Source organism: Aptenodytes patagonicus, chromosome 1 (genome assembly GCF_965638725.1).
Source record: "Aptenodytes patagonicus chromosome 1, bAptPat1.pri.cur, whole genome shotgun sequence".
NCBI lineage: Eukaryota > Metazoa > Chordata > Aves > Sphenisciformes > Spheniscidae > Aptenodytes > Aptenodytes patagonicus.
Window position 1 is genome coordinate 59,833,697 of NC_134949.1, and position 22,111 is coordinate 59,855,807.

General features: G+C 51.6%; 1 protein-coding gene across 4 annotated transcripts; it reads right to left on the bottom strand.

Moving 5' to 3' along the window:
* Positions 1-529: 529 nt before the first annotated feature.
* TOM1 (target of myb1 membrane trafficking protein) lies at positions 530-21,981 on the bottom strand. Of its 4 annotated transcripts, XM_076338755.1 has the most exons (17): positions 21,878-21,945; positions 16,907-17,015; positions 14,299-14,383; positions 12,512-12,590; positions 12,217-12,366; positions 11,973-12,107; positions 11,571-11,717; positions 10,427-10,543; positions 9,836-9,969; positions 9,136-9,169; positions 8,447-8,555; positions 7,293-7,413; positions 4,758-4,833; positions 4,253-4,315; positions 2,486-2,545; positions 2,060-2,096; positions 530-1,955 (listed from the first exon to the last, which is right to left on the bottom strand). In XM_076338755.1, exons 2-17 carry the CDS (start codon positions 16,971-16,973, stop codon positions 1,807-1,809), a joined length of 1,563 nt encoding a protein of 520 aa, XP_076194870.1. In that variant the 5' UTR covers positions 16,974-17,015; positions 21,878-21,945; the 3' UTR covers positions 530-1,806. The 4 variants fall into 4 exon arrangements, with proteins under 4 accessions (XP_076194870.1, XP_076194879.1, XP_076194888.1 ...); XM_076338764.1 differs by lacking the exon at positions 16,907-17,015 and having other exon boundaries at positions 21,878-21,981; XM_076338773.1 differs by lacking the exon at positions 4,253-4,315.
* Positions 21,982-22,111: the final 130 nt, after the last annotated feature.

Below are 22,111 nucleotides of genomic sequence, written 5' to 3' on the forward strand. Positions count from 1 at the left end.
GGGAGAGGGAGGTGCTGAGGTTTGGACAACTTTGGCTAATTTAACTCCTTCCTACAAGTCTGGGACTCAGATGACACTTCCAACCTGTTCAACCTCCTTTTAAGAATCCTTTCCCCAGCGCCCACTCAGCTGGACACCAGGGGATGGCGTGGGAACAACTAAGGGCACCCTGTGGATATCAGAGAGCCCTTTTGTAGCAACTGTGTTTCTTGCATGTCTTTAAGTGATTTATGGGCTGTGAGGTGGGTATTTGGATCTGGTCACAAGGCAGAGAGGGAAAGGAGATGAGGTAGCTCATCCTCTTGCTATTTTGAGATGGGCTGTAGTCACCTCCCCAGGAGACTGTGCTAAAAAGCAGCGAGCACCTGCCTTGGCTCGCAGCACCCTCAGCCCCCACGCCGTGCCTCATCTCAGCACCACAGTGCCCTTGCCTTTTCATGGAGAGCAAATGTGGCTGCATGGTTGCACACCTCTTCTCCCCCACAGGGTCCTCCCCTCCCCACGCCAGCACTGACAGCACACGCATATCTTCAAGGGAGGCTCAAGACTTTGCTCCTTTAATGTGCAATAAAAAAGGGCAATTCTCCCAAGCTCAGCAAGAAATCCCATGAGCGGGAGCCCCAGGCTTGGCACCCTCCTCCCTGGCTGCCTTTTACAATTGGGCAGCATGTGCGGTTTGCTCAGAAGGGTTTTTCTCCCCATGTGCAAAGGAGCTCCTGGCTGCTGCAGGGCTGCTTTGCGGGCGTGAGATGACTGATGTCTCGCTTCACCTCTGCGCTCACCAGCTGAACAAGCTCTCCCAGCAACAGCACATTTCTTGCTGGTATAGCAGTGCCTACGTAAGGGCCTCCTGCTTTAGGGAACACAGCTCTTTGCTCCCAGCACACACAGCTACCCTGAGGGAGGTTATAGCGTTGGCCTGATGAGAGGCTCAGAGAGACTCCCCGCACCATGGCATGATGTGGTGGAAGGCATCAGTGGAAGTGAGCGAGGGAGGTGGGATCGCATTGGGGAAAGAAGGGAGAAAAGTATAATAATGGGAGAATTAAATTAACTGCAAAGAGATTGCTGAAGGCACATCCTACCCCATAGCAGACAGCCCCTTCAGCCTGGGGTACCGCTTGCAGCTCAAGCCCTGTGTGCAGCCAAGGGCTTTGGTAACTGGCTGTCATGCAACAGAAACATTTGGTCTGTGGGTAGGATTCTAGATAAACTGATGGGGAGGGGGAGGAAAGGAAGAGGAAGAGAAGGAGCTGCGAGTGGGAAGGTGTTGCATACCACAAGCACTTGTGCAAGAGAGACTAGAGCAACAGGGCCCCTATACCATTAGTGTTCCTCCTCTGCCACCTGTAACACTTTGCATGCTTTCCAGTCTAACAGTGGCAGGCAGAGGGCTGGAGATCCATTCTAGGGATGGGGCAAGGAAAGAGGCAGGCAGGAATGATTTCAGCAGCAGACTGCAGCCTCTCCTCTTTCTTGGGCAAGATCTCTGACTACCTCACTGAAGAGGAGGATGGGGAGCTGCTTCTACTTTGCCCACACTGTACCAAAAAAAGAAAGCCCACTGAAATCCCACGTTCTCTAGCAGCTTTGAAAACCCCCTTCACAAGTCTATTGTGTGACATCCCTAAACACAACAAAGATTATCTGAAATCTGAAAGCAGCTTAAAAATAAAAACAACTCAAAGGGAAAACAGGAAGAGAGTGGAGGAAGGGGACAGAGTCCTTCCCCTGCTGGCCCCTGGTCGGAGGCAAGCAAAACAGCACACACAGCCTCTTGCTCCACAGCACAGCAGTCCATAGCATTCACAAGGCAAACATAGCATCATCTTCCTTTGCTTGCTTCCGATGACGGCTGGCAGCCGGAGGGGAGACGGACGTCCCTGCTGAGGAGCTGGACAAAGTGGGTAGCCGGTCCGCAACTTTTGCTCGCTCTTCCAGAAACTTGTCAAACTCTGGGGCAAGAGGAGAGCAGAGCATTAGCAAGGAGGGAGGTTTGTGGAAGAGCCAAGGTGCTGCCAGGAACAGCTGGAGAAAAGGGTTGGCTGGGAAGTCTTACCTTCACTGGTGACACCTTTTGCATCCTCTGACTCTCCCTAGGGAAGGAGGAGAAGGGCTGGTTTGAAACAAGTAGTGTTTTTTTTGAAACAAAAGAGTGGTTTGAAACAAGGTAGACAAAGGCACCTCCACAGATGTGATTCTTTGTCTGCATGGAGGGAGACAGGATAGTGCTCCCCCCACTGCGGCAGTACAGACATGTTAGAGTGGCCCTGAGCCTCAGCTCATTAGCTATGCCTCCCAGAAGGCTAATTATATTGGTGTGGTATCCCAAACCCTGTGTACTTGGCTTTGCCTCCCCTGCTCCCTCCGAGCAGCCTGTGCCACACATTCAGCAGTGCCAGCGCTGTTGTACACTGCCTAAAATCCAGCCCCGCAGACAACTCTGGCAGGACTGCTGGCTCCAGGAAAGCAGCCCCTCACTTACCACATCAGTGGAGAGCCACTTTTCTATGTCTTCCATGAAATTGGCTTGGGGAACTGGCACCTGGGATAGAAGGAAAGAGAGCGATGAGGCCAAGAAAGGAGAGGATGTTCCAGGAAACCCACTCTGCAAAAAGAAAGCCCAGCCCAAAAGCTAACTCCCTCGCTCCACCGTTCAGTCAGCTCAGGCCCTTCCAAATCCAGCCAGTGCCACTGCAAAGCTCTCCCAGCTACCAATGGCACCACTCACCTGCTTCCTCTGCCCCATCCACACCCAGACATGCATAGTTTCCAGGATACATGCCTTTAAAAGCATCTGGGGTTTGGTGGTTGGCTTTGGGGTATTAGGACTCGACCAGGCTTTCCATTTTGGTGAGGACTCACTAGGTGGATGTTGGATGCTTGTGTTAGGCAGCCAGAGAACAGGAGATGTGCTTTTCTCCACACCTCCTCCCTTCTACAAACCAGTGACGGTCTGATGACAAAGTCTGTGATGCTGAAGTTATCAGATGTGCCAAGTTTGGTACCACATTAAGGGGGAAAGACACCTGCCAAGAAGTGATTCCCTGGTAGGATCATGGAGCACAGCAGGATTTGACATCACATCAAACTACAGAAACAGATCCATCAAAGAGAAAGTCCTCTACAATGAAAGTAAATTTTACTACCAGTAGGGACGAGGCTAGCTCAGAAGACTTCATGTCCCTGGCCAATTTAAGCAGCAAAGAGACACCTTCCTAGTGGACAAAGATAACCTTGAAGGAAACCAAGTCTGATCGATTCAAAACCCCAGATCCTTTTCTCCAGTAACAAGCTCCTGAATAAAGCTGAGCAAGGAGCAGCCCTTGCTAGAGGCTCCAGAAGCACAAGCATGAGAGAGTATTTGTGGGAACTTATTTATTAGTCTCCTAATACGTATAGCTCCCTTGCTCTCAGGAAAACAGCAAGACCAAGAAAAAGAGCAATGCCTTCTTACCAAGGACAGGCAGATTTCCCCAAACCAGGGAGCAAGTGCAGATAGCTACCACAGCTGGCAGATGGATGAATGGGGATGGAAGAGGATGTGTGAGATTAGGGAAGTTTCGAAGCGAACTGGCTTTGTCTACCCAAAGAGGAACTCTTTGGGGTAGAAGTGCATTCAAGCCAACTGGACAGCATGTGGGGAAACTTCCTAGAGCAGACATCAGTCTGGGCAGTGCTCATTTCAGGAAGACAGCCTAACAAGCTTCAGACCTGGAAGTGTGTCAAAGACTCAGTGTGCCTGAGGGGATGTAATTGCAGGAATTCCTGCTGCCAAAAGACCAAATTCAACAGCCTGAAGGCTCAAACACTTTAGCTAGAGGAGGAGGCCTTGAACAGGGTAAAAGCTGGAATGTGTTTTCCTCCAAATGGGGCTGCTTGTGCTGAGCAGGAGAGGCTGCAGGGGGAATGAATGGTGGCAGCCTTCCTCATGATGCCACCAGCTAGTGCCTCTGCCCCAGACACCAAACCCGAAACAGGCCATCCTCTAGCTCAAAAACTGGCACATGCTCTCTTGGCCTCAGAGCTCCTAGGATTTTTTCCTACAGACATGTTTACTTGAGGAAGGACTGACACTCTGCCTGATTCCTTCCCAACCTTGGTATCCACTACTGGCCCAGACCAGGGTTGCCGCATTTCAGTTTGCAGTCTCTGCTGATGTCTGCTGTGCATCCTCACGTGCTGTGCCAGTGCTACCTCTAGTTCAGCAGCCCCAGCCTCCTTCCTCCCTGCTGGCGCTCCACGATCTCACCATTCCTTGCTGCATCATCCACTTAGTCAGTTGGGCTCCATCACTGGAGGTACCAGACTCCCCCTGGTTGAGAGAAAGTCTGCACTGAAAGCTGCTATCGCAGAGGGTGAGGGAGAGGGGAGGCAGTGGGTTTAGGGTGGGGGAAAGAACACACTAGTACTGGTGGCCTACTTCTCTGATTGCAGAGAGAAGGCAACTGGACTTGGAAACCTGCTGAAGAGGAATAAAACATACATTTCCAGGTGGAAATTTCCCTGCAGATATAAGGACAACATCCTGTTACTGACTGAGTCAGCCCCAGACTTTCCATAGTTCTCCACCTCTGGGGTTTAAAGAATGAGGTATATAGTCCAGGTAGGAAATGCAGGTTGGTGGAGACTGGGAGTTATCATCAGTCATGTTAAATACTTGATTTTTTCCAAACAGACAACACATTTATTGCGTTGGTGAGCAAGGAGGATACTCTCATTCCTGGTGATGCACTAAAAGCTCTGTGGCCACTTACCGTTCCTGTGTTCTGCTGCCGGGCATCCAGGGCACCAGCAAGTCCTTTGGAGGCTTGGGGATCTTCGTACTTTAGCCTGAAAGCATGAAGTCAGATAACACACAGGCTGATTAGATAACACACAGGCTGATGAGATGCTTGAGAGTGAAGAGCAGGAACCCCTAAACATACATTCAGTGCTTCTGGTTGCACAACTTTTCATCTCTCGTCATTCTGCTCCCAAGAGCTTCTAGAAAGGTGTGCAAAACCCCTACTACAGGTGTAGCCCACCACAAAACACACTAATCTACTCACTGCAACATCACTGTGGGATACCACAGGACAGCCCTAACACATGACAGAAGGATGACAAGGCATCATATGAAAAAAACCATCCAGCAGACTAAAACACAGACTTACAGACATGTGCATCAACCATGACACTCATCTTCTCTGGGGTTGACTACAGAAGAGAGATAACTAACACAGACTGACCAGAATATTACAGCTGCTTTAGAAAGGATTCGAGCGACAAGCCCCTACATACTCACCTACCTTCACAGACACAAACACAGATCAAAAACATCTCTTTATCCGATACCACTCAAGAACTGATGGTGGCAGAGACTCACTGGTCTACGCTGCATAGGAGGTGAGCCTGGATGATCAGAAGAGCCTAGTGTTGCTTCAAGGTCTCCAAATGCACCATTACAGCAACCTCTTTCCACACACAGACACGTCTCACCCATAATCTCCCTCATCCCATTTCTGTGTCCCCTCTAGGCTGCTACCACACATGCTAATGCCAGACGTCACCATTTGATCCATGCAGAGTGGGGAAAACAGTCCGTCCATGCTAGGAGAATGAAGCCTCTCCCAGAAACTCTCCACAAGTCTTCTCTCCAGCTGCTCCCAGGCCCCGTTTCGCAGATCCAGCAGACCATCAAGTGGAGCTGTTTTTGTTGGGGGCCAGGGGCTTGGGCCACCGGCGCTCAAACTTCTCGAAGAAATGCTCATCAGTGAAGGGGCCACTGTGGACAATGGCATCAAGGATGAAGTACAACGCTGCTATCATGCCACTGATGAGAAAGAACGGCAGGAAAGGCCTGAGGTGTTTCAAGCACTGCTTCGCTGAGACACACATGAAGCATGGGGGGGTCAGAAACAAACCCCAGCAGCCCTGTCTGTGTCTCCTGCCAGCACGTCTCGTCCGGGAGCAGCAGGGCAATGGGTCTGTTCATAAGGAGGGAGACGCTGAGAGCAGAGGCTGGTGAGTGAAATGTGAAGCCTGAGCCAGTGAGAGTAGAGGCTACCTGGCAGGAGTGCAAGTGCAGGCAGATGGAGGGCAGTGAGGAATAAATAGAAGATGTCTCATTACTTGTGCAGAGATCACAAGCCTCAGTCTGTTAAGGATTGCGCCACAGCGGAGAGGATACAATTCCACCCTGCCCAGATCTTCCCCAGCCTCTAGCACTGAGCACATACCAGTGGCTCGGATTTCAGCCCCAGACTGGGTGCTGTCGGCACCACTGTTTTTGTCCCGGACTACCTCTGTCCTCAGGCAGCACACTGCACCGTAAAAGTGGTGGGGAAACCCATGGGCAAAACACATGAAGTTGTGTGTAGGCCATGGGTTTCCCCACCACTTTTACCAGAAGCAGTCTGAGGCAGAGGAACGAAAGAAGGCATCCTTAAGAGACCTTAACTTGCTACTGCCCAGCTGCAGAACAAGGCACTCCAGTAGATGGAGATCAGGAGCACAAGTCTTTGAGGGCTGAAGGCAGCCATGTATCTGTGGGCTCTACTGCTTGGTAACCGATGGAGAGCAGTGGATGACTGTGACAGGCAGAGCAGTGCGAGATCAGCCGTAGTCTCTCAAGCCAAAGGGATCCGGTCAGCACAGGTCTTGTCGGCTTCTCCCAGAACAAGGATTCAGAAATGCACTCTTTGCAGTAGAGAAGAGACCTCTTCAGTTCAGCCAGTACTATGGAGACCCAACTCTTAGTGCTTTACACCAGGAGGTCCCAAACACACTACAGAGTAAGAAACATCCATCCCATTTACCAACAGGGAAGCTGAGGCACAGAGCAGTGCCCTGCCTTGCAAGCCACAACTGACTGCATACTTCCTGCACTCCAATTCAATACTCTGTCCATTAGGCTGCATCAATATTCAGCAATTCCCAAATTCAACATCACCCCAGTCAGGGCACATGAGTTCAGAGACAGACAAGAAAACTCAGCCAGTCCCACTCCACACCTTCATCTCCAGACACTGAGTCTCCCCAGTACACGTGGCACCGCAGTCCCCACACACAGAGACCACTTCCTTCTCCCATGCCCAGGAGGACACTGTGAAGGGGAGATGACGGCAGCAGGAAGAAGGACCAGGAACACAGAGGTCATCCTACAAACACCGTGTGTCAGAAGAGTGCATTTCTATTGCATCCTACTGTCTCCCAGGAAATGCTGCTGGTTGGGGTCACAGCCCCAGTTGCCCTGGGCCCTCCCCCCTTGCACGAAGGCAGGATAGGACAGAGTGGGCTGCTACACTCACTCTTTGCGCTGCTCAGCCAGCGAGCTGCCGCGGGTCAGGGCAAACATGTCAAACTCTTCCTCCAGCTTGCCGGAGGTGTCGAGGGAGTGCAGGCCCGCGCTCACGCTGCTCGAGCCCAGGTCTGTGGGAGAGAGAGCAGGGTGAGCAGGCAGCACAGAGCAGTAAACAGAGGCTCATGGGCTTGGAGGTGCTAGGTGGAAGGCTAACATCAGAACAGGCTAAACTGCTCTAGGCCCACTCATCTATCCTGCCCCTCAGCTGCAGCACAGTCTACGCGTGTGTGCAGTGCTGGGGGTGAAGTAACAGAAGCAGTTTCTTCACCTGCTCAGCAGATATTTTTAGCTCAGTCTCAGGCAGCAGCAGCAGCATCAATTTACTGCACTGATGCTGAAGGCTCAGATGTTCCTGACCATTTAAGACAACTCAGAGGGAATTGCTCCATAACCTGCGGGAGAGGATAACCTGTGCTTCTGGGCAAGCACCTCTGAGACAGATGAGTGGATTTTCATGACTCAGGCGTCATCTGAAAAACCTGACTTGAAAAATATCTCCACTGGCTTGTCTGTAAAAACAGTCTTGTCAATTTTCTGCAGCTGCACCCAAGCTGTACTGAATGTGCTCACAGCCAGCGAGAGCTTCAGGCAGTGCTACGTAGGCTGTTGGTATGTCCTGAAGACCCCTCAGGACCTCTCAGGCTTTCTGGGTAGACAACCTGTCAAATCCTGGGTCCTGAGCCCAAGATGCTCATGGCTGCCTTTGCAGCACAGCTCAGCTGCTTTTCTTCTCCCAGACCTCAGTGGTCAGCCTGACACCACACAGCAAGAGAGGCAACTGCACTGCTGCTAGGCATTGGAGCAACTTTGTCCCCTGCCCTGCTGGAAGGCCCAGTCCTTAGTCACAGCCCAATGCTGAGGTCCTTCTTAAGTCATGTCCACCTCCTGCACAACATGAGGTGTGGATGCTGAGACATATGCTTGTGTGCATTGGGGCATATACAAGTTTCTTCATGAGTTTATTAGTTGACAATACATCCTATTTCTCTAGGTTACTTTATGAATGTGACTAAATAATTTTGGGAGGTGATTCAAGGGCATGAAAGGATTCCCAGAGCAGCACAGGAGAAGGGCTGAGGGGAAAACTGCATGGCAACATACTCATTCCAGCCAGCTGAGAGGAAAGGTTGTTGGTGACTTCAGGCTGTCTCACTGCAGAAGGAGTACTGGGTCCCAGGTCAATCAAGCTGTTCTCTGCCTCATTTGGTGCCTTTGGAGAAAAAAAGGAAGATGGTGGAGAGTTACTGAAGCCCGGACACCCTAACCCTTCAGTCCTAGCTCCTTAACACTGGAGAGGGAAGTCCTTCTGTACCCATCGAAAGATATCAGTTGTGAAGCCTCTCCTTGTGAGAAGGGGGACAGTGATCAGAGAACTGGCTGGGAATAGTGTCCCAGGGCAGAATACATCTTGGAAGCCAGCCTCCCAGCTCTGCTGGATGTCAGTAAGTATGGTAGGTGCTGGTTCAGAGGACAGGGCATTGCTCAGAGGACAAAGGGAGGCTCATATGGGAATTGGTCCTCTCAATGTTCAATAGCGGAAAACCATAACTGCTGCTGGTCTGCTCTTGCTCTTTGGGTGAGAGGAAGGCTCCCACTGGCAGGGAGGGAGAGGCTAGCAGTGGGAACTGGAGTGTCCTGCACACCAGCGTGGCCTGGTGCAGCTGGGCTGGGAGAGCAAAGCCTATAGCTTGTAAGTGGGGCTGGCTGAACCTCTCTCCAACTCAGCAGGACACAGCAGGGTCTGCAGGATGCAAACCAATCTGCACAGAAGGGGAGTTGCTCCAAGTTACCTTAACAGGCTGTCCTGTCCGAAGACGCTCAAACCTGCAAGAATGATGACAGGATGCATTTCAGTAGTATGTGCTTATTCACCCACAGCCCTTTTATAAGGCTTGGCACAGTCTGCCCTTTCCTACATACTAGGAAAGGAGGACCATGGCTCAGGGCCCAGTTCCCCCTCAAGACCGAAGACACCGCAACAAGGCCCACAGAGTTGATGTCTCCTGAGAGGTGGTGTGAGGAAGCTTCTTGTGATCCTCCAGAGCTATGTCTAGCCAAAATGGTTCAAACCCAGCACTCCATACAGACACAGGGACTAAACTCTCCAGACTTCATCCTAGCTTAAGAGATGGGTTTGATGAAACAGAAGAAAAAAAAAGGGGTGCTGACCCCATGTGGGCAAGTCCTTTCTGTCCCTGTCTGCCTCAGAACTAGAAAACCAGCTCTTTCCATCCAGTTTCCTCCTTATTCTTCTGGATTATGCCACAGGGACATCTTTATATTCCATCAGTAACTTACACAACAGCTTTGAAGGGACAGGAATAAACAAGCAAAAGCTGAGAACTGTCTTTTTTCTCAAAGATGGATGATACAGGCTGATACATCTTGAGCATTATACTCACGGGCAGATCAAAAGGATGGGATAGAAGGCCTTCAAGGAGCAGTAAACTCTTGTGGAAGAGCAGGGCAGAGAAGGGAGGAGAGAGGTACCTTTCATGGCGCAGAAACACATTGTTGAGGTTGTCATTGATGAGGAGTAGCTCCTCGGTGAGTTGCTCATGGAGGACACGGGGAATCAGCTCCAGCACACGCTGCTGCATAGCTCTGCATGTCCGATTCAGCTCCTGCTCACAGCAAGGGGATGTTACCACAATGGTCAGGCTAAGGCTGAGCACTCATAGATTTGGAAGTCTGACTGGGACAGACAGACCCCAGAGGCTACTGGGGTCTATCAGCAAGGGTTGATGGGCAACAGATATTGGTGTGAGAGGTAAACTGAGTCTGAGCTTTACAGACAATAATTGTATGCCTCTTGTGTAACACATCCTCCAGAAAGAAAGGCCCTCAGGGACTACAAGTCCCCGTGTGAGATGATTCCAGCCTCAATAGTGCAACTTCCCTTGGCCGTTGAAACTCCACCTTCCCTGTGTCTCCCTTACCCCATCGCTCCCTGATAAGCCCCACACTAAACTGTCCAGTGCAATTGTTCCCCACGCCTGGCATGCATAATGTCTCAGTCCATCAAGTCATTGCTAAATCGAGCTGCCTGTGCCAGCCCTCTGCCCCACCAGTGTTCCTTACTTGCAGCAGCTCCAGGTCAGAAGGCTTGGCCTGGGATGGCACCAGCTCCGTCAACATCTCCGACATGACCTTCATGTTCCCATTCACCACTTCCAGCTCACTCCGCAGCTTCCCGATCTGCAAAAGGGAGGGGAAGTGACTGCTCGGCCTGGGAAGACTGGGGAGACAGCTGAGGTAGCTCTGAATGGCAGTGCACCACATACGTGTGCGTGTTTGCAGAGCCGAAGGGAATGACCACTGAGGAGCTCATTTGTCACTGCTCGGTTCGGCTCTTGGGAGCTTCCAGCAGAAGGAAGCTCCATTACTTATCATCAAGTTCTTTTGCTGGTAACAGATGCCAGGCCCTCACCCAGGATCTTTGGCCACTAGCCTAGCTTTGATTTTTAATAGCCAGCACAGGCTGCTGTTATGATTCATATCTCTCCCCAGCTAGCAGCTCCTGTGTGGCAGCCACTCAAATCGTTTCATTTCCAAAGCAATATAAGAGGGGAAAAAAGTGAATTCCCATTCAAAAGGCAAGCCTGGGCTAACTGTACAGTTAAAGCTTTATCCCTCTGGTTTCATAAGCTGCTAATGAGCCTCCTGAGAACAGTTTCTAGCCTCTGTTCTGCAAAGGGATGCAACCTACCGACAGCTGGAGGTTTGGTGCTGTACACGGTGTCATTTGAAGTCAGGATGAGGAAGGAGAAAAAAGGATGGGGAAACAAGAGAGAAAGCCCCAGCCTTTGGAAACCACACAGCCAGACAGGGTTGATTCATATAAAGTCAGCAGTGAGGCAAGATAAACAAAGATGATAAGGAGGCATCTACTGAGCAAGCTTTTGCTGTACTGCGCTACAAAGACCTCGCTCAAAACCTCCGTGTCTCAGTTCCCCACTTTCCTATAACCAGGAGATCTTCCCTCTACCTGCAAGCAGCCCTGCCTTAGTAAAACATAACCACTCTGCGTTTGTGGTATCCCAGATCATCACTGTGACCACAATGGAGCTCTGGAGAGCTCTCAAGGGACTATGCTTTGGAGGAACAGCTCCTTGAGGACAGAAGCTGGGGAAGGACAAGGACAGTAGTCCCAGACCGGTGTTTGTGAAACAGCCCCCAAACGCAGGAAGAGTCAGCAGCACCACGGGGCTCGTGTCCAACTCACCTGCTCTGGTGTGGGTGTGATGGGCGCGTTGCTGGATGTGCCTCTCACGGTGGGCAGGGTGACTGGGTGGAGGATGGATTCTATCTGCTGAGGGGAGTTGACTGCAGGTGAGTTCTGTCCGGACTGGGAGTTGGAGCTATACACAGTCTACAGACAGAGGTGGGAAAAGTGACAGAGAGAAGGAGATGTTAGACACTCACAGCTGACAGGGCAGTGCAGTTAGGAGAGGAATGTTGATGGCAACTCTGCATCTGCTTTCAATAGCTCTTTCAGCAAAGAGGCTGTCCTGGAGCTTCTCACTCCCCAAAAGCCCTCTAAATGCAAGCCAGAGTTCCTGAAGTCCCCCCATAGCTCCAGAATGGCAGCTGCCCAACACCCTTCTCTTCAGCAATGCTCCCATACCCTCTGTGGTGTGTGGATGGGTGATAGCATGTCCAGATCAGTCATGGGGAACTCCAGGCCCTTCCGTCTCAGGTCTTCATAGACAGCAACAACACCAGTTAAGTCCGGTGAGCTGCGGAAGGCGTCCGCCCAGGACTGCAGAGGAGACAGTACAGCCCATCATCATTTACAGTAGTCTTCTGTACAAACACCTAAAGACAAAAACTCTCTGAACTGGCGCAGATGCTCATGCTTCTTGGCTCACCTGGATGAGGGTCAGCACCTTGTCATGCACTATGGCAGGTGGATTGTTCTTCGGCAGGATTGTTCTCACTAGGACACTTTCTACAAAGTCCTGGCTGGACACAAGGACATGGAAGCGATGGCCGCAGTTTTTGACACATGTCTCCAGGACCTTCAAAGGCAATGACGCATTAGCTATAGCCTTCTCTGCCTATGTGTGTTCACCTTGTTGGCTTTAGGTACCCGTGTCTTTTCAGCCAGGGTCTCAGCTTTACAGCAGGATATCACAGAGCTGAGAAAGAGCCCTGAGCACTCACCGTCAAAGCCAGCATAACTTCATGGAAGTTCTTATTCCCTACAATTCTCTTCTTAATGGCTCGGAAGGCATCTTTGGGCCTGCAGGAGAAATCAGATGAAGACAGATCATCAGAAGGTTGAGTCCCACCTACAGAGAGGCAAAACAAAACAGCCACTGGCTCTGGATGCCTCATACTCAGCAGGTGACCTTCCCCGCCATGTTTTCAGGGCGGCTTGAAGCAATGATGGGTAAAGCAGCTTCTGTCTGTGGTTCTGCAAGAGGAGCGGGGTCCTGCTAATGAGTGCTGTTACGGAAATTGGAGGCCTCTGTGCTGATGTCTGCAACAACTCAAGGTGTACAGGACACAACAGAGAGCAGAGTAAAAGCAATGCTAGAAATGCACTACTTTTGGGGGTAGAGCAAAATCCCATGGCAGAGACTGAAGAGGAGGAGATCACAAAAAAGCTTGGCATAGGTTAGAAACAGGAAGGAGAGAGCGAGCTGCAGCAATCCCTGTGTTGCTCAGAGAGAAGCTGTTTAACAACATTTCCCTGGAGGAAAGGAGGCTAAAAAGCAGCAAGGGAGATGCAGTGGCAAAATCTTGCCTATATTGCAGGTGGGCAAGAGAGCAGCAGCATAGCAGGGTCTTCTTAACCATTCTCAGAGGGGAGAAGCACTGCGGTCTCAGCCCATGTGGTCTTGTGAGAGGGCACAAATGAACCAACATGCTCTGGCAGAGCACAGGAAGAGAGGCTGGGCTGGAAGTGCAGCAGTGCTGGAGAAGAGTGGGGTGGAGACACTGAGGCAATGAGGAGGGCAGGAGCGTATTGGCCCGTGGGGCAGCATGGCTGCAATGGATGGGCATTAGCAGGGCAGTGGGAGAGCCCGCCATGCCAGGAGGGTACAGCTGTGTTATCAGGCGCCCAGAACTGAAACACAAAGTGGCCACAGCTCGGGACTGAGAACTGTGGACAGAGACAGGTGTATTTGCACCATGGGGATAGCACGGAAAAGAAGTGGTGACAGATCTGTGAGTAGAGATGTTTGACTCTGTTTTCATACAACTGCGAAGCTGAAAACTGGGCTTGCTAATCCTCTGTCAGCATCACTGTGGGGTAGGACAGCAGGAGTGAAACCTACATTTTTTATTCCATGTAGCACCTTCTTTTTTACATGCTGCTCTTGACATCTCCACTGTGAGAAGGAGCAGTGTCCCTTGAATTCACTGGCAAATCCCCAGGTCCAAAGTTAACAAGTCTGGCAGATTTCTGAACATCTCCCCGCAGGGAGAGGTAGACAAGGGCTCCCCCACCCACTTTGTACATCTCAGAGTGACCGTACATGAAAATACCTGAGAAGCAAACCCCAGCAGGACTTGCACAGTCAGAGGACTGAATAGCAGCCTGAGATTTTCCTGTCTCCTCAGTCACCAGCCTGCAGATTTTTACATTCCCAGAGGAGAGAAAGAAAGGGGTATGAAGGAGGAATAGAACAAAGTGGATGAATTGCAAATATGCCTTTGGGAGATGAGAGGCAGCCTGGCTTGAATCGAGGTTTCTCTGGGGACCCTGAAGGCCTGTTTGAATGGCTCCCAGCGCTCACGAAGATTACGGGGAAGCATCTAACAGATGATCTGACAGCTTTGCTTTGTCTCTAGGTCTCCTAGCAGAGCCTCGTCTAAGGGAGTGTTGGGAAGCCTAGCTTATTACCTCCACCAGTGCATGCTACCACTGCAGTCTAGGGATGTAGTGTTACAGGATGTGCTGGGACCAGCTGCTGGATGTGTACCCTTGCCAGCTCCCTTACCCTTCTTCAGTCTCGTTAATGATGTCGCAGATCTCCATGTTGAGAGCCCAGTCCTCGCTCCGCAGGGACCCATCAGTAGCTCTCTCTGGAAAACAGAAACCAAGACACGGCAGGGCTGAGAGTGGCCCTGGCAGTCTCATGGGCTGCTGTTCAGCTGTCAGGACACCCCAGAGCCCAGCCACCTTCTCCCTGGCTTCCACCACAACACACAAGGAGGCAAATCTGGCTGCAGAGTCCAGGCCACCAAGTGCTCCCCGCTAGGTGTCACCACCGCAAAGCACACGGCTGGCCGGCGCTGGGACGGGTGGTTGCTCAGCTTTGCCCATGTCACCCATGCTACCAACACACAAACACACACTGTGTGATCTCTGCTGTCCTGCACATGAAAGGAGAGGGCTCAGCATGACTTCAGATCCACAGCTGGAGAAAAGGGGGCTTATTTGCTTTGTTGCTGCAGGACCAGAAACCGTGAGTTTGGTCTGCTGACAGACACGGATCTAATGTCAATGGCACCACTCTTGGTTTGCACCAAATTAAGGAGACAAAAGAATTAACCCCCTTCTTTTTACATGGCCCTACAAAAACAAACAAGCAAACATAAACAGCCAAAGCAGGGCTCTCTCTTGTTTAACATTTACATCTCTCCCTTGAACTTCTGGCCTCTGGGTGTATGGACAGAAGTGGACTGCAGGCTGAAGTCAAAGCAATATTGCTTCAGCTTCGATTGTGTCCCCTTTAATTAGGAATTCCTCAGTCAGCCTTGATGTTATTCAGGGCAGAGATTTGGGAAACGAGCAGCTATTACTGAGAGTGCCAGAGGCTCCACCCTATAATCAGCCACGTCTCTGTCCTAGCCACACCAACTGACTGATGCCTTCAGGGACACCACCAGCGGCTGGGGGAAAGAGAACAGCCAGCAGGGCAGGCAGGATCCAGGCATTCTCCAGACCACAGGGAAACACAGAGACACAGCAGATGGCAAGCAGAGGACAAGAACCATCCTTTCCAGCTCTCCCATCCTATAAAAAGCCTGACTTAGCACTGGGGCAAGAGAATTAAAACTAGCCAGACTGGTTTAGCACCTACCAGGTGCTCTTCAGGAGACCTCAGTCCCAACAAGGTACTTAGAGAAATGCCTGCATTTTCAAAACTGCTCTCCCTGCAAAACCTGGAGCTGGCCCTTGCTGCTGTGGGTCCTCTACCCCTTTGGAGAGGCCCTTCCTCTGCAGAGCTGCCTTTTTCTGCTTTTGACCCAGCAGCTAATGGTCCCTCTGTGGGAATGAAACGAAATGCCCATTCACGCAGTAGTGGGATAGGGCTATAACACAGGAAAAAGAAGATTTTTTAACTCCTGCCTGGGTAAGCACATCCATCATGTTTTGGGATGTCCCGTTTTTAAGGGTCAGGCAGAGAGCTATTCACAGCACTGTGCAATACAGCCTCTTACACACGTGTCCCTCCCACAGATCACACACCACAGCGTGAAGCTACCTATCTGCATCTTCTCACAGTCCACCCACCACCTTTCCTGTTGACTGCAGAATGTATTGGTTACACTGTGATTACGCTGATTACATTGTGGCCACAGCCAGATGGAAGAGGGCAAACAAGGGAAGGAGAGCGGCACAACGTTCTTGATGCTCTTCCACCTTTCTGAAGGTCTGGCTACTACTGTAACAGTCTGAAGGCCCTTTGATTCAGGTGAACTTTTGTCACTTTGAGTATTAATTTGATATAGGAATCCTGTTCTCTTGCAGGTCTAAGCTTCCTCAGTGAGGCACAGGAGGTAGCATCGCATTGGGTGATGTGGTGGAGAATATATCCAGGGCAGCGGGCTAGAGGGGAGCATGTCTGGTGCACCAGGGCATATACCAATGAATGGGTGAAGCTGTGGTAATACATGGGGGAAAATGTTTTCCGTCAGGGCTCCTTTGGGATCAGGACTTGGTACAGTAGCAGAGCTCCAGGTGCCCTCCTGCTCTGGGACACCACACGGCCAGCCTTGCCGGCTGGCAGATTGCAGCTCAGGTTGGTCTGATGGATTTGGCAAGCATGGTCACAAAGCCACCCTTCACTTGCACTCTCCTTCGGCATCCCCTGCTCATGACACACCTTGGTTTGAACCCCAGCCTAGCCAGAAGTTTCTCTGTACTGTTTGCTGCCTCTGGCAATGAAGCACACAAATCAATCACACAGGGGTTGCTCTACTGAAAGGAAGCATCCACATCCACTCTTCTCACCCCTGAAGAAAAACGCTGGACATAGAAGGAAAAAACCCACAACTCGCGAACAGGGCTGAGCCTGTTGGGAAGCTGAGCTACAGAAGAAACCAAGGATGAAATGAAAACTGCCTTTAACCATCAAGTCCTTGCTGTTCAAGTCTCCCCAACCCTCCTCATCCTCATTTTCACTGTACACAAACATGAACTGAATCTGCAAACACCCTTCCCTCGCTTTCCTATGTTTGGTGGCACTCTGTAACCTGCTCCCCACCACCACCCCTTTTCCTCCAAGCACACCAGTCCTGCCAAGGTCAGGCAGGAGGTTTGCTTTTCAGACAGGAATGCAAACAGACCGTGCATGCTCCTTCACCTGGCTGGCCACTTACGGGAAAATGGGGCTTCCTCAGAGGTGACACACACCACCCCGCAGTTACCCCACAATGCTGTGGTCATCCTGCTACCGTCACCCCCGTTCACACGCTGGTCAACGAAGAGCTGCAGGAAAGCAGCAAAACTGCGATAAATGCAACATAGGCTCAAAAAATACAAAGCTGGAAGAGCAGTATTAGGGCATACAGAAAACAGGAACGTGACCATGAGGCATTTCCAAGGACAAAGCGCTTGAATTTACCCAGTACAGATTAAGGCCTGGCCTAGCTGGCCTTGGGAGAGCTGGAGCTAATGCCCTTTTAATCCTCCTTGCTTGCTTCCAAGCACTAAGGGACTGTCCAAGCCTAGTAAGATATGCTGGAGTTTTCTCTGAAATCCTGAACTTTACCCTTTTACTAAAGCCCACAGAAGGGAAGGAAACAAGGTCTATTCATTAGTCACATGAAGGATCAGGGTGGCTGGCCCCGTTTCACGAGCTGTAATTAGCACATGAGCTGTCTGCCCCTCACGAAATCTGAGCTCAGGATGGCTGAGGGCAGCGACAAGTCCCTAAAAACAACGAGCACAGGAGGCTAGGCATGGCCGCCCGGCCAGTGCTCTGCCTGGTGGGGCACATCAGGCAGCTTCTACTTCTGCGTGCTAACGAGCTGAGCCTGACCAGCCACGGAGAATTCCCCCCGGTGGAGGTTATCGACAAGTGTATGAATGCCATCTCCCTCCAAGCCCGAAACCAACTGGCTGTTGAACATACAGGAGGCCCTTCACGGGGCTGCTTCAAAGCCACGTTGTTTTGGCAGCCAGTCCGGCTTCCCGGGTGTGTCAGCATTGGGGTTTGCCTGATTCCAGTCTGCTGCCTCACAAATTGCTCGGATCGACCCAGAACCGCTGAGGACTGCGGTAGGGGTTGAACCAGAGCATCGACTCTTTTCCTGCCTGGCATTTGACGTGCTCCTGATGACCGCAGCTAGGTTATAAAAGTTACCTGGAATCATCAGATAAGAAAGAACTTGGAGCTCGGTACAACTGACACAATGGAGCTGTACATTGCTTCGTGCCATGAGTAAATTTCACAGCTTTGCTTCTTTTCAAGTTTATTGTCTCTGCCCTCATGGCTGGGGAGAGCCCGCTGCGGGGCTGGTGATCCCACCCAGCTGTCCCTGCAGCAGCACAATGGCAGTACGGTCAATAGTGCGGGGAAGTACGGGAGCCAGGGACAGAAGATACTGTGCAGGTTCCTGTCCACTTTGCTCCCCATCACAGATCTGAAGCACCCATAAACAGCCAGGCGCCGTTCAGAAACCCTTCACCCGTGACACAGCTCGTCAGAGACTGTGTGCCCCTCCTCCAAGTCAGGCCCTTAACCAGCGTTCCCTACAGTGCTCAGTCTCGCTGGCTTTAAATTCCTCAGCAAAGCCATCAAGCACCTTCTCACCCATTTCAACATGTGTTTGAGGGCACTAGCATTTTGTTGCACAAGACAGCGTAGGTTCAGCAGAAAGCAACACAACAGTCCTCTCTCTGAACTTTGCTTCAATTCATAAACCCCCTGGCCCAAATCAGCATCCTGTACAAAGTCTCCTTGCTAAGCCTCATGCTTTCGCTTCCTTTGAGGAAACTTCAGCACCAGCTTAGTCAGGACTCCACCATTCAGCTGTATTGCTCCTCTGAAGATGGGGGGACAACGTGCTTTCTAGAGAGAACAGAGATATGGCTCCAAACCTAATTCAAGGATGGTGATGGACACAGACTTGTGCTGACAGTGCTGTGGGTATTTGGGTCTCTGAACTTCTCCTGCTCCTTTCCTGTGAATCAGCTCAAACTCTTAGGGATCAAACAACTCTTCAACTGCTGCCTTTGCCCCTTCTCCTCCGGACAGAGCAGGCATAGAAGACAAGGCAATGCCTTTTTGAGAAGCACCGTCTTGCAGGGACCCATCTGGCTTTGACAGGAGAGTGTTACTGACAACACCTGATAACTGCTGCCCACCAGCTCCCAAGGTCCCAGCTCACAGAGGGTGCAGGGACACCTGCAAGGTGGAATCCAAATGGCTGTGGGGATTTTTCTGACATATTGTGTTGTATCTGCCCCTCTTCCTCACCCATGAGCCTCTCTTACCTGCACCCTCTTTACAGTCTCAACTTTTCGTGGTTCTCATGCTTAAACCAATCCCCAGCCATAAAAAATCCTCTTAATCTCTGTGCTACACCGTTACTTCTCTCCCTTGCCTGCCCTCACTCACTGAAATAACCCGTCTCTGTCCCTTTCAGTATTGCTAGAATTACTAGTTATTCCAGACTTCCAGGGTCAGGAGAGCATTGGTGGTTTCCTCTCCATTCTCTCACTCAGAGCACCTCCTTGAACTTAGATTTTCCATTTTGAAGTTTCTCTTAGCTCCTAGATGGAAGCGCAGTGGATTACCCTTTTGAGGGAGGAATCCAAACTACGATGCTTCAGCACTCTTTGGAAATTTTCCCACTGGTCAGAAGTACTGTGTTTAAAAAAAACCCCACACAACAAAAACAAATACCAAAAAAACCAAACAAACAAGTCTATATTCATCTTACTTGGGAAGAGACACCATGGTCCAAAAACAGGACAGAGGCAACTTTTGTGACTAAATTTCAGGACTGGGAGTAAGAAGCTAGAAAACCTACTCCTCTGCAACTGACTCATTCTGTGACAGATCACTGGGATTATCTGAGCATCTGTTTCCTTGTCAGCAAAATAAATGGGACTTACTAGATTAACATTAATGAAGGAATTTGAGAACATAGCTGCAGTGTGCCACAGATTTTTTTTTTTTATTCCATAGCCTTCATCTAAAGCTATTTTAGATTTTATAAGCTATATCAGGCATACATGACGTTGCCCAAGTAATTTACAAGGATACAGTATTAGCTTTCTGCACACAGCCCAAAGCAGCAGCACTATGCAGGTTTGGTGATCAGGCTCATGCGTTCAACATGCAGCTGCCACGGACCTACCAAACAAGTTTGGGTAAGTCATGTTCGCGTCTCAAATTAAACAGGGAAGATAGCATTTATCCATGTCCCCAGGATGTTGATAGACAATGTTCAAAAGGAGAAAACATTCATATTTTCAGCCACCAGGTCTTTCAAGTCCTCCACACTGAGTTCCTTTCTCATATGCTGCAATTCCTCCACCCCTTTGGACTCCCATAACCCAAATCAACCCCAGTCATTAAGATCTCTCTACTGTCACACCTCTGTTACAGAACTCTCTGGACTCTAAACTCCTGTTTGACAACACTCTTGAAACACTTTTTTGCTTTTCTTTGCTGTTGGTTTGTTGCTTGAAAATCCCTTCCTTAACCAAAGCAAAGACCAGAGGGAACCCACTTACAATCTGGGTACTATACTGATCAGAAGATCTGGAGGGCAAGAAGTGATCCGTGACATCTAAAGATAACTTCAGATTGCCTTTACCCAAACACAAAAACGTATCTGATGCACTCACTGACGGAATCAAAAAGCATTAATTCTGGAAAGGGCAGGAGATGGCTTCTCCTGTGTGTGAGAAACACGTGACATTCATCTGGGGAGACGTCAAAGATCATCTGGAGGTTTTTGTTACAGAAAACCTTTCCTGGTGATCCTTCCCCCACCTTGCTGTAGTGCGTCTCACCCATCTTGCCCAACACTAGAGAGTGGCACATCGCAGTGCCTCCTACCCACATCATTTGGACACTGCTTTGGGCAGCCTCTAAAATAAGCAGCGCCCATAAAAGCATTACCTAAAACTGCTGAATCAGGGACCAGATGTTCACAGCGAAGAACAAAGGTCTGCACAAGCAACAAAAAGCAAGACTGAGCAAGTGCATGAACTTATGAAAGGCCGTTGCACATGCTGTAGAGTTTAAACAGGCGACATCAACCTTCAAGCACAACCTGAAGGCACTTAGATAATACAAAATGGGGTGAAAAAAAATCTTTATTCTAAGTATTTTAAGAACCGCATCTCTGTTTTGAGACCAGTGTAGCTTTGACGGTCTTGGTCTTTCTAACTGTAGCATCTCTTTGCTCCACTTTCTCAGACTACATCCTTCTCCTGTGTTTGTCTAGTTGACCTAAGCACAGGGACTAAGAGAGACTGCGTGTCCGCGGGCCTGCAAGGTCAGAGAGTGGATGCTACGCTCCTGCCGTTGATTTCACTGCCGGAGCTGGTAGTCAGCCCTGTGAGAAGGCCCGTGGCGCAGGGGAGGTGCTCTCCACAGAGCCAGGACATGGCCCTGCCAGGCCCTGCTTGTCCCAGACCTCTGTGCTGGGAAGTTCAGGGTGGGCAGCCACCCCCGGGGTGCCCAGCGTGCTCGCCATTCAGGTGGGGAACGCTGATCCGACTAGGTGAGCCGCGACGCCCCAGGGCCAGGCCAGCCCGAAGGCCCTGTCCCCTGGCAGCCCCCAGCTCAGCGATGTCTGCCCCCGGCCGCCCTGTCACCTCAGGGAGAGCGCGGCCCCTTCCTGCCCCGAATGCGACAGGCCGCTGCAGCTGGAGCCCAGCCAATCAGCAACTCCCGCTGTGCCCCCCCGGTAGGACCCCGCCCCTCCCGCGAAGCCCTCAGAGAGGTGCGGGCGGGAATGGCCCCGAGCCAATCACGGACCTCGGCTCTACCGGGGGGCGTGGTTCGGACCACCGGTCTGCGGCCCCTTTAAGTGAGGAAACTTCGCCTCGCCCCCTCAAGACCCCCTCGCGCCCGGATTGGCCGGTGTGGCCGCCGACGGAGCCGCCTCGGGCTGCGCGTCCACTATTGGTCGGCAGGGCCCGTCAGTCAGAGCGGAGCTCTCCCCGGATTGGTCGACGCCTTCCCCGTCCCGCCGCGAAGGCGGGGGCCGCCGCTTCCCGGAGGAAGGGGTCCGGCGGGCGGGCGAGCCCCCCCGGGGGCGCGGGGGAGGGCGGGCGGGCGAGCGGGTGGGGAGGGGTGCGGGGGCGCGCGCGGCCGCGGGGCTCACCGATGCGCTGCCCCACGGGGGAGCTGAAGGGGTTCCCCAGGAGAAAGTCCATCGCCGCCGCGCCGCGATCAGCTGATGCCGCCGCCGCCGCCGCTCACGTGACCCGCGCGCCAGGCCGGGGCGGGCCCCCGCCCGGGCCCCGCTGTGACGCCAGCGGCCGCCGCCCGCGAGGGGCGCCCGGCCCCGCGGCGGGGCCGAGGCACGGGGCGACGCGGGGCCCGGCCGGCCCCCGTC

Coding starts and splice junctions, on each gene's coding strand:
- TOM1 (XM_076338755.1), bottom strand. CDS start 16,973: ATGACCACAGCATTGTGGGGTAACTGCGGGGTGGTGTGTGTCACCTCT. Junction 11,718..11,972: donor CCATCCACACACCACAGAGG/GTATGGGAGCAT, acceptor CTCTGTCTGTAG/ACTGTGTATAGCTCCAACTC. Junction 2,097..2,485: donor AGTGGCTCTCCACTGATGTG/GTAAGTGAGGGG, acceptor CTCCTTCCCTAG/GGAGAGTCAGAGGATGCAAA.